General features: G+C 42.1%; 1 protein-coding gene across 2 annotated transcripts in view; it reads left to right on the forward strand.

Annotated features, from left to right (window-relative positions):
• Nucleotides 1-787: 787 nt before the first annotated feature.
• LOC115167143 (spondin-1) overlaps nt 788-12,706 on the forward strand; it is a 140,364-nt gene continuing 128,445 nt past the window's right edge. For both annotated transcript variants that reach the window (XM_029721269.1, XM_029721271.1), the window contains exons 1-2: nt 788-1,508; nt 2,157-2,263. In XM_029721269.1, the coding sequence (XP_029577129.1) occupies nt 1,274-1,508; nt 2,157-2,263 (342 nt within the window). In that variant the 5' untranslated portion in view covers nt 788-1,273. The remainder of the gene's footprint in view (nt 1,509-2,156; nt 2,264-12,706) is intronic.

Consider the following 12,706-nt stretch of genomic DNA (forward strand, 5'->3'; position numbering starts at 1 on the left):
TCTTTTTGTCTCTCATATTTCCAAGGGCTCAGAAGCATGGGAACTAGAGGGAGAGACAGAGGGTACAAAGAAACGGGGAAACAAGAGACTATACAGTACTTGAATAGAATGAGAGGGGCAGAGAATTTTAATTTAAAAGAAAATCATTTTAAAGCTGGATTAAAGTATGCCTATACCATAGGAACTATTGACATATATGGGAGATGAAAGTTCACTGAGGCCCCATGGGTATTCTGGGTGACACTGAGGAGAATGCTTGACAGGGCATCATTATTCATATTGCTGCTATAACAAAGACAGTGGGCCGATATAATTTCTGGTGTTGCTTTCATTATTGTTTTTCAAGGTCTATTGTGGTCAGTTATAGATTCCAGGCTAATGTAAAAACTGTAACATGGACTGCCCCCAACTTGTGATCATTGTTGATTCATCATTCGAGACAGATTAATTGATTATTGTGATTATTCTCCTTCTCTGTCAGTGGCAACAGCTGGACAGTTGGTGGAAGAAGCCAATATAAGGTTAAGAATGAAGTCCCTAGAAGCTCGGTCCACATTCCATATGTGTTTAACTTCATTCCCTCTAAATGAAGGGCTTATCGGCCCTGTCTCTCTCTTTCAAACACAGACACAGACACACACAATACAGACTGTGCAGAGGGGGGGGGGGGGGGGGGTTAGCATGCATTATTATTTACTATTTGAGCATCTGTCTCTGTCTGTGCGGTCGGCTAAGGGGGCCTGGGGGCGGGGGTCCGCGGCTGAGCAAACACACAGGCAGGTTCCAGCTAGAATGTCAAACGCGTCCCTCCATCACTGCAGCCATTGGTAGAAATGTCTGTTTCCAGTCTGTTGGCTAGGTGCATTTAGGTCGTTGGGCTCATAGCCTGCGTCCATGCCTTGGAGACAGCCGCGCTACGCGCTACACTGCTCCGCTATTTTCCCTGACCCTGTGTAGGCTCTCGCGCTCAGTTAAGCAAACACTAGACCCACTGATCGTCAGACGCTCTTCAACAAATCAGTGTGCGATTCTGCGAGAGCGAGTGCACATCGTAAACTATTCTTTCTCTGCACTCTATATCTCTCCAGGATGGATTTACCTTTAGCGGAGACAGCTACCTCGTATCCCGAGTGAGGGGAGTCTTATCAATTTCCAAGTTTCGTCTATTCCTGGAGTTTTGAGTGGTGAAGCAAGCGTGTTTTCCTCCCTTGATCCTCACTCCTTTTTCACCACCTTTGCTCGCATCAGCTGGAGCGAGAGCTGCCGCTTCACGATGGCAGGAGCGGGAATATTTCTGTGCATTCTGATGTTACAGTGTTTTATCTCCAGTGCGCTGTGCAACGCCGGATTCGCCTTCACGGAAGAGCCATCGGAGAGAGCTGGGAAGTCAGACGGGTATTGTAGTCGGATATTACGGGCTCAGGGCACTCGGAAGGAAGGCTACAACGAGTTTCGGCTCCGAGTCGAGGGGGACCCAGAAAATTATCAGCCTGGGAGCACTTACAGAGGTAGTGTATTCCGTCCTATTCCGCGCACATTGTCTGACACACAATAGGGTATTTTTTGCCTTTACTCTATTTCTCTTTTGTGTTCAACTCATGTGAAGACGCAGTGTTGTGGTCATTTATAACTAAGTGATAGCCTAGAAGTCAGAGCTGTGTTATGACAAGTCAAACTCTCTTGTGGAAAGAGGAGTTGTACACAGACCAGAATGCCCTCATACTGTATCTTCATAGGCGTCTGTTTATCGCTGAAATATTTGCAACTTGTGATGCTCTAACTTCATTTTGGTGACTCCACCTGCGAACTCATTGGTCATTATCGTTAACATTATGATTCATTGGTCTAACAAAAGTCCCATGTTGGCTCAATCACTCATCACGTCACAGTTTTATTCGAACACATTATCTCAGGGAAGCTATTGTATATCAATACTGTAATGATAATGACACGAATAATGACAGAAATTGCCAGTTGTGTCAGCAAGTGAAGAGCTAATTTCCCTTCTGATTGATATAGCCTATAAAGATCTCATTCCTATGAGGAACGAATCCAGGAGGGTTCGTGCTTTAGGATTTTGCATACCTTTATTAAACCTATCAATCTGTTTCCCATCAGTTTGTTTTCTTCACTGACTGTGTGTTTGTGATCCCCAGTGACACTGTATGCATCCAGTCCCGCTTACTTCAGAGGCTTCACCCTCATCGCTCTGAGGGAGGGCAGGGAAGGAGACAAAGAAGAGGACTATGCTGGCAATTTCCAGGTAAGACAACAAGGAGATTTGCAATTATGTCATTAAAATTATACAAAATGAAAATGTAGATATTACAACATGCATCTTTTATTTTCTTCTAAATGACCTTCAGTTATTCAGGTGAAAGTAGCATTCTATTTAGATGCAATCAGTCATTAGAAGCTAGCAGATTCATTACTTACTGTACAAACAACTGCAAATTCCAATAAAACTACATCACGTTTTGAAGTTCACTATCCTTGCTTTGTCTAACATGAATCTAGTAAATACATTTTGTAGGTCAGATTGCAGTATTTATTTAGTTTCATAGCACAAACGTTTGTTAGAACATTTCTCAGACTGGCTATGACCAGGTAGAGAGCAGGCCAGCCCAGGCAAGTGCAGGGGGGTTGTCTAGTAACATGGGCCTCAGAGGGAGACAATGTCTTCATAGCGGTCAACACAGCTAGCCGACAGCTAAATGTCTTTGAAAAAACAAGATTTCAGCTAATAGGGTGAAGTATCTAACAAAGTAACTACATTAAGGCATTCACTAATCATAAACTATTTACATTTAATAGAAATGTGGGTACATTTGTGGACAAAATTCCTACTTACTCAACTTTAATAAGTTTATCCACAGTGTAAGTCAATGACATTTTGAATATACTGTATTTCAAGTTTGCAGTGTAGGTTTTTATACCCTATTCATATTATGGAATCAGTCAGCCAGTCAGTCACTGGGGGCAAAGCAGTCCCAGCGAATAGGGAGGATGCAGTCATGTGATATACAGGTGCAAAAATCCTCTCTCCCAGAGCAGAGCAGAGCCAACACACTTAACCACACCTGGCAGAACACTTACATCAACACCATATGCTGCCTCTGGACACCCGTCTCCTGCACACTGCTGTGCCGGCTCTCACCCACTCCGCTGTGTGTGTGTGTGTGTGTGAGAGAGAGAGAGAGAACTCCCAACATAATCTGTTCCCCTCTCAGACCCCTCCTGCCAGAGTCGTTCTGTTTCACGCATCATCTTGGAGGAAGCGCGATTACTCTCACCTCGTTTCCTCTAATGCCTCTATTTACGGCCCCCTCTGTATTCCTTTGTGTGTGTGTGTGTGTGTGTGTGTGTGTGTGTGTGTGTGTGTGTGTGTGTGTGTGTGTGTGTGTGTGTGTGTGTGTGTGTGTGTGTGTGTGTGTGTGTGTGTGTGTGTGTGTGAAAAAGAGAGTGTGTGTGAAAATGGGAAAAGGAGCCTTGTGCCAGTCAGGGAGAGCCCAGGTGTGTGAAATTTGGCAATGCATGCATGTACGGTGCGCACACACACAAATCTGGCCAGGTTCAGTGCGAAGATCGTTCCCAGCCTACACAGACGGTTCCAACTGGACTGGAAAAGGGAGGGAGCGAGAGAGGAAGAAGGAGGGGTGGGGGAAGTGTTTTCACACTTAGATGTCAGGGGATATTGTAGGACATGTCCCCAGCTCTGATGAGGCCCTCCGGGTTCTAGTGTGGTGAGAGATGGGCTGGGGGAGACAGAGGTTTCAGGCCAAGAACACACAGCATGTGAATTGGCCAAGAAGATGTTGTTTATAGGTTTTATAACCAGATTGCTGGGCCAGAGGACTGATACTCCTCCCTTACAGACACTATTTTAAACAAACAATGTTATGAAGCCATTTGTTAAACTAGTCACGCACAACCTGACTGAAATCTTTTAGTGATATGAATAAATCAATGAATACTGAGCTCCTATAATGCTTCAGGAAAGAAAATCTTCTGACAAGGTGGAACCTCTGCAATGTATATTATATTTATGACCTTTATATAAATCATTTTCACACCTTGTAACAACTGTAAATGTAATAACTTTCTATTTGTAATAACTTGTAGAAAAAAACATTTTGTAATACCCCCGGTACATTTTATAATTTGCCGATAAACATAATAAAATGTTGAACGGTAAAAGTAATATTTTCTAACGCTAAATGTAATAAGTTATTCCATTCACCGGTGGTTATTACATTAACTGATTCTTAACAACTTTTTTTCATGAATAATGTAATAACTTCAACCAATCATGTAATAACAAACCAAAATATATTTTTTTTAATTTAGTACTTCAGTCATTTTGATGCACATACAGTACCAGCACCCACTGCCAATTACAACACTAACAAACTCATGCACATCATACAGGAATACTCATACATAGACACACTGACAAGCACACATTGAAATGTAGTCTCACACACACACACACACACACACACATGCACACACACACACTGATCAAAAAATATCTTAATGAATCTGTAGGCCCTGGTATTAAACATGTCATCTGCAATATTTCCCTGCAAACAATAATGAATCGTTAGGAGGTCACAAAATGGACGCCTAAAGTCACCAGGATGTTGTGTCATGGTCCCCTGAAGTTTTTTTTCGAGTGTCCAGTTGGTCCCTGGGATGTTCTTGGGACATTGTGTCATGGTCCCCTGAAGATTTTTTCTAGTTCCCAGTTTGACCCGGGAACGTCCCAAAGGACATTGTGTCATGGTCCCCTGGAGGTTCTGTCTAGTTCCCGGTTTGTCTCGAGGACGATTTCGGGACGTTGTGCCATGGTCCCCTGGAGGTTTTGTCTGGTTCCCAGTTTGTCTCAAGGACAATTTTGGGACGTTATGTCATGGTCTCCTGGAGGTTTTGTCTAGTGATCCATTATAGCGCTTTGTCTTTTGGCAATGCTAGTCACACACACACACACACACACACACACACACACACACACACACACACACACACACACACACACACACACACACACACACACAGTGCTTTTATCATACAGTGTTTCAACTTACATATTTTACACACATTGTGTATGTTTATTCATACAGTAATTATTATTATTATTATTATTATTTATATACATGTTCTCACCTGGGATTTAAACTCACAACCTCTTTGTTCACTGCATTACAATCTCCCTTCTATGCCACCATGTCTGTATCATTGACTGATTTCACATGTAATCCACATGTAATCCTATTCCTACTCTAAAAATACACTCTGTTTAAAATACACTCAAGAAAAACTATTGTATTTTTCGAGTCAGTTTTAAACAGAATAATATGCCCCACCAACATTAGACAACTTTACTAAAAACCCAAACTGAAATAAGTAAATTAAATCAATGAGAGAAGCTTAGGAGGTATTTTTTGAATCTTACACACAATGTATATATATATAGACTTTTTAATGATTATAATTTTTTTTCTACTCTATTATTGACTGTATGTTTGTTTATTCCATGTGTAACTCTGTGTTGTTGTATGTGTCGAACTGCTTTGCTTTATCTTGGCCAGGTCGCAGTTGTAAATGAGAACTTGTTCTCAACTAGGCTACCTGGTTTAAATAAAGGTGAAATAAATAAAAAATAGTCAGATTACCTGATAACTAAATGGCATGCTTTTGCTAAGTGCAGAGGTGTATTATAAGTCATGTATATGTAAGGGACTTCTGAAATTCTACAGACTTTGTGGCACAGCAGAAAGATCAGCATGTCCCAAATCTAGAGGTTGTGAGTTTAAATCCCAGGTGCGGTCATATTGAAAAGTCATTACTGAAGTTATCATGTCAAATGTAATCACATTGTCATTGATTAAAGATTTCCACACTGTTTTAGCTGAACAGCTTACCACTAACCTTAAAACACCCATATCATTTCATTACTTTACTTATAACGATTTGGGACACCTAGGACAATCACGTGACAAATGCCTCCAAGATTGTCCAGGGAAGCTTCAGAGCACCATGACACAACATCGCAAGAACGACCTAAAAACGTCCTCGGGGAAGAACCAGGACCAACTGGGAACTAGACAAAAGCTCCAGGGGACCATCACACATCCCAAGAACATCCTAAAAACTTTCTCGGGGATGTCCCTGGGACAAACCGAGAACTACACAAAACCATCAGGGGACCATAACACAATGTCCCAAGAACGTACTAAAAACGTACTTGGTGACGTCCCCAGGACAAACTGGGAACAGACAATACTTCCAGGGGACCATGACAGAACCCCCCAAGAATGTCCTAAAAACGTACGGGGATACCCTGTGACCATTTTCTTTTGAAAAAGGTCACCCAGAGAACTTTCCCTTGGGACACCACATAACGTACTAAGCACTACTAAAATTAACATCCTGAAAAGGTCATAAAAAGGTTCTGACATGGTCCTCAGTGACGTCCTGGAAACGTATAGGGAACTAGACAACGGTCCCCCAGAGAACGTTCCCTTGGGAACATCACTTGACGTCCTAAGAACAAGTAAAATGAAATTCCTAAGAACGCTCTAAAAAGGTCTTGACATGTCTCTCTGTGATGTCCTGGGAACTTACAGGAAACTAGACAAAAGTCTCCCAGAAAATGTTCCCTTGGGACCATCACGCGACGTTCTTAGAACGTTCTCAGAACATCAGAGCGATAACATCACACCGAAACCCTTAAGGGACATAATGGGAATGCCGCCGAATGTCTTTTAGGACGTCCCATGTTTGCTGGGTTACTGCTGTTCAACTTTCATCTTAACAAATGCATGTACAGTGGGGAGAACAAGTATTTGATACACTGCCGATTTAGCAGGTTTTCCTACTTACAAAGCATGTAGAGGTCTGTAATTTTTTATCATAGGTACACTTCAACTGTGAGAGACGGAATCTAAAACAAAAATCCAGAAAATCACATTGTATGATTTTTAAGTAATTAATTTGCATTTTATTGCATGACATAAGTATTTGATCACCTACCAACCAGTAAGAATTCCGGCTCTCACAGACCTGTTAGTTTTTCTTTAAGAAGCCCTCCTGTTCTCCACTCATTACCTGTATTAACTGCACCTGTTTGAACTCGTTACCTGTATAAAAGACACCTGTCCACACACTCAATCAAACAGACTCCAAACTCTCCACAATTGCCAAGACCAGAGAGCTGTGTAAGGACATCAGGGATAAAATTGTAGACCTGCACAAGGCTGGGATGGGCTACAGGACAATAGGCAAGCAGCTTGGTGAGAAGGCAACAACTGTTGGCACAATTATTAGAAAATGGAAGTTCAAGATGATGGTCAATCACCCTCGGTCTGGGGCTCCATGCAAGATCTCACCTCGTGGGGCATCAATGATCATGAGGAAGGTGAGGGATCAGCCCAGAACTACACGGTAGGACCTGGTCAATGACCTGAAGAGAGCTGGGCCCACAGTCTCAAAGAAAACCATTACTAACACACTACGCCGTCATGGATTAAAATCCTGCAGCGCACGCAAGGTCCCCCTGCTCAAGCCAGCGCATGTCCAGGCCCGTCTGAAGTTTGCCAATGACCATCTGGATGATCCAGAGGAGGAATGGCAGAAGGTCATGTGGTCTTATGAGACAAAAATAGAGCTTTTTGGTCTAAACTCCACTCGCCGTGTTTGGAGGAAGAAGAAGGATGAGTACAACCCCAAGAACATCATCCCAACCGTGAAGTAGGAGGTGGAAACATCATTCTTTGGGGATGCTTTTCTGCAAAGGGGACAGGGCGACGGCACCGTATTGAGGGGAGGATGGATGGGGCCATGTATCGCAAGATCTTGGCCAACAACATCCTTCCCTCAGTAAGAGCATTGAAGATGGGTTGTGGCTGGGTCTTCCAACATGACAACGACCCAAAACACCAGGGCAACTAAGGTGTGGCTCCGTTAGAAGCATCTCAAGGTCCTGGGGTGTCCTAGCCAGTCTCCAGACCTGAACCCAATAGAAAATCTTTGGAGGGAGCTGAAAGTCCGTATTGCCCAGCGACAGCCCCGAAACCTGAAGGATCTGGAGAAGGTCTGTATGGAGGAGTGGGCCAAAATCCATGCTGCAGTGTATGCAAACCTGGTCAAGAACTACAGGAATCGTATGATCTCTGTAATTGCAAACAAAGGTTTCTGTACCAAATATTAAGTTCTGCTTTTCTGATGTATCAAATACTTATGTCATGCAATAAAATGCTAATTAATTACTTAAAAATCATACAATGTGATTTTCTGGATTTTTGTTTTAGATTCCGTCTCTCACAGTTGAAGTGTACCTATGATAAAAATTACAGACATCTACATGCTTTGTAAGTAGGAATACCTGCAAAATCGGCAGTGTATCAAATACTTGTTCTCCCCACTGTATGTGCATGTATTCTGTTTTTTGCTGTTTATAGTGTGCAGATTCATAAATTCCTTGTCAATATATTCTGTCTGTATATTATGATTATCGTAATTATTCACCATTTCACCAAATCAAATTCCAGGTATATGTAAATGTACTTGAACAATATAACTTATTTATTTAATGCTTCATATTCTTACAGAGCTTGGACCTCAGCCCATCATAATATACGATTGTTTTATTCCATTCTCCAAACAATGTACAATTGAAGTCGGAAGTTTACATACACCTTAGCCAAATACATTTAAACTCAATTTTACACAATTCCTGACATTTAATCAGAGTAAAAATTCCCTCTCTTACGTCAGTTAAGATCACCACTTTATTTTAAGAATGTGAAATGTCAGAATAATAGTAGAGAGAATGATTTATTTCAGCTTTTATTTATTTAATCACATTCCCAGGGGGTCAGAAGCTTACATACACTCAATTATTATTTTGTAGCATTTCCTTTAAATTGTTTAACTTAGGTCAAACGTTTTGGGTAGCCTTCCACAAGCTTCCCACAATAAATTGGGTGAATTTTGTCCCATTCCTCCTGACAGAGCTGGTGTAACGGAGTCAGGTTTGTAGGCCTCCTTGCTTTCAAATGCTTTTTCAGTTCTGCCCACAAATGTTCTATAGGATTGAGGTCAGGGCTTTGTGATGGCCACTCCAATACCTGTTGTCCTTAAGCCATTTTGCAACAACTTTGGAAGTATGCTTGGCTCATTGTCCATTTGGAAGACCCATTTGCGACCAAGCTTTAACTTCCTGACTGATGTCTTGAGATTTTGCTTCAATATATCCACATCATTTTACTACCCCCATCATGCCAGCTATTTTGTGAAGTGCACCAGTCCCTCCTGCAGCAAAACACCCCCACAACATGATGCTGCCACCCCCGTGCTTCACGGTTAGGATGGTGTTCTTCGACTTGCAAGCCTCCCCCTTTTTCCTCCATACATAACGATGTCATTATGGGCCAACAGTTCTATTTTTGTTTCATCAGACCAGAGGACATTTCTCCAAAAAGTATGATCTTTGTCCCCATGTGCAGTTGCAAACCGTAGTCTGGCTTTTTTATGTCGGTTTTGGAGCAGTGGCGTCTTCCTTGCTGAGCGGCCTTTCGGGTTATGTCGATATAGGACTCGTTTCACTGTGGATATAGATACTTTTGTACCTGTTTCCTCCAGCATCTTCACAAGGTCCTTTGCTGTTGTTCTGGGATTGATTTGCACTTTTCACTCCAAAGTACATTCATCTCTAGGAGACAGAACGTGTCTCCTTCCTGAGCGGTATGACGGCTGCGTGGTCCCATGGTGTTTATACTTGCGTACTATTGTTTGCACAGATGAACGTGGTACCTTCAGGCGTTTGGAAATTGCTCCCAAGGATGAACCAGACTTGTGGAGGTTTGCATTTTTCTTTCTGAGGTCTTGGCTGATTTCTTTTGATTTTCCCATGATGTCAAGCAAAGAGGCACTGAGTTTGAAGGTAGGCCTTGAAATACATCCCCAGGTACACCTCCAATTGAGTCAAATGATGTCAATTAGCCTATCAGAAGCTTCTAAAGCCATGACATCATTTTCGGGAATTTTCCAAGTTGTTTAAAGGCACAGTCAACTTAGTGTATGTAAACGTCTGACCCACTGGAATTGTGATACAGTGAATTATAAGTGAAATAAACTGTCTGTAAACAATTGTTGGAAAAATTACTTGTGTCATGTACAAAGTAGATGTCCTAACTGACTTGCCAAAATTATAGTTTGTTAACAAGAAATTTGTAGAGTGGTTGAAAAACAAGTTTTAATGACTCCAACCTAAGTGTATGTAAACTTCCGACTTCCAACTTTATATAGCCTGTAATCATCGTTTACAGAACCGCTTTTGATACACTGCACCACACATTTCACCTCCTCACAGATAGTTATCAAGGTCACAGTACCATTTAGACAGACTGGTGTCTAACCTAGGTTTCCTGCAGGCCACAATACTGTGTTAACCTGCTAATCTTAAATGTAGGCATTAGCACAGGGACAAATCTTAGCTTACACAAATCTTTTGGTCTTAGACAAGTTTAATTAGACCTACATCACTTTTCAGTTGCTATCCCCTACTGCCTTGGTGGCCATGAGTAAGGCACTGCTACGGGCAAGGGCAAGGCTGACCGTGTTCTGCTCCAAGCCTGTTCTCTATTTGGTGTCATAGGGTTGGGTACGGTGACAACAAAAATACATATCTCCATTATACAATAGGCTTTTATTTTGAAATAAAATGTTGCCTGAATATGTGTGTTTGTGTGTTATTTTGTGTCTATGTATTCATGTGAGTGTGTGTTTATGCATATGTGTGTTTGTAATACAAGTTGAGTCTGTATGTGTGGATATATACCAGTATGTGTGTTTGTAACACAAGTTGAGTCTATGTGTGGATATATACCAGTATGTGTGTTTGTAATACAAGTTGAGTCTGTATGTGTGGATATATACCAGTATGTGTGTTTTGGCAAAACCGAAGGTGGTCATTCATCAACCTTCATAGCACATTAAACATCAGTCATGTAATCTTCACAACAAAAGTCATGTTTTCATTACAGTATTATAGTAGAAATATCTGGTTGGATTGAGCTTGATGGTTGCTGGTGCTACTGACTGGGTTAGTTCTGAATAGCACAAGACTTTGATAGCCTCTGCTGAGCTGAAGCCAAGGTGTTAGTTTGTGGAGCTAATGCAAGTCTTCAGGTTTCAGGCAAGTTTTCTCATCATGTTAATTTGACACCATTTGCCCTGGTGTCATCCAGATCTGCCATCCAGATTTGAAATCGTTTAAATACTTTGAGCGTTTGCTTGAGCCTGCCTGGAGTGCCAGAGTAATGGGGTTTGCACTTTTAGGACTCTTCCATGTCCATCAAAACAAGGGAAGTAATACATGAAGACATTGATGTTGGGATGTTATTACATCATCACTTGACGTTATTATGTTTTTAGACCTTTGAAAAGAAGAGTGCAGTTAGTTCAACACGTCTCCATTCACTGGTTAAGGATTAGTGGATGAAGGACAATATCAAAGTTCATCAATGTGAAGGAAACAGGAGGGTCGGGGAATACCTCTGTCCCTGATCCATCCCATCCAACTACTGCCAACCAACCTCGCCGTGAGACTCTCAGCTGTTCAGTCAATCGTCCCCTGCACCTTTTGCTTACCGACTTATCTCCCCTTTTCACCTCCCAAAGTTGCTTCTCTGTTTGCACACCAGTCTTGTATCCCTGTATTTTCATACCTTCCGTCTCTCACCATCCTCCTTTAGAGGAATATTATTCACTCTTCCACTCAACCTCACTCCTTACCACCTGGCAGAGGTAGTATACAGTGATCCAATCAGCAAGGGGTGAATGTATGTGTACAAGCCAGACCTCATAAATGAGAGCTTGTTACATTGGTTTTAAGAGCAGCCATAACTAGCAGAACTGGTAGCAGGCTCTTGTGAACCTGTTGGTTTCATTCCCTTTCCACATAAAGCTGAATGTTTTACAGTTGACCGTTTCTTGTGTTGAGGCAAGTTTTACAGTATAGCACTTCAGTTACTCACAGTTACTACTATGTCATGACCAAGCGCACAACCCCCGAAGAATGTAGGAAGGAAGGAAAAAAGAGGGTGTTTTTATAATTTGTTCCTTCTCCTGCCACATCTCATTACCCTCTTTGCTGCTGTACGGTTTTTATGTTTGGCTGTTTTATTTTTCCCTGCCATTGATCTCATGCTGTTGTTATTTAGTACCAGCCTTGAGGTTTCTCCTTATTCGAGGCGAGAGGGGTGGGTGAGGGGTTTGGTGGGTGGGTTAGTGGGCGCAGCACGGCGTGACAGAGCATCGTAAATGGCAGAGGGTGAAAAAGGGAAATGCTGTATCATCCAGTCAGCTCCAATCACTCAGCTCTACACACACTGACAGCGCTGCTATATCTGCTGTGGGATACGAGAGGTAAACTGAAATATCTGCTGTGGGGTACGAGGGGAAACTGAAATATCTGCTGTGGGATACGAGAGGTAAACTGAAATATCTGCTGTGGGATACGAGGGGTAAACTGAAATATCTGCTGTGGGATACGAGGGGTAAACTGAAATATCTGCTGTGGGATACGAGGGGTAAACTGAAATATCTGCTGTGGGATAAGAGGGGTAAACTGAAATATCTGCTGTGGGATACGAGAGGTAAACTGAAATATCTGCTGTGGGATACGAGAGGTAAACTGAAA

The sequence above is a fragment of the Salmo trutta genome, chromosome 29 (genome assembly GCF_901001165.1).
Source record: "Salmo trutta chromosome 29, fSalTru1.1, whole genome shotgun sequence".
Classification (NCBI taxonomy): domain Eukaryota; kingdom Metazoa; phylum Chordata; class Actinopteri; order Salmoniformes; family Salmonidae; genus Salmo; species Salmo trutta.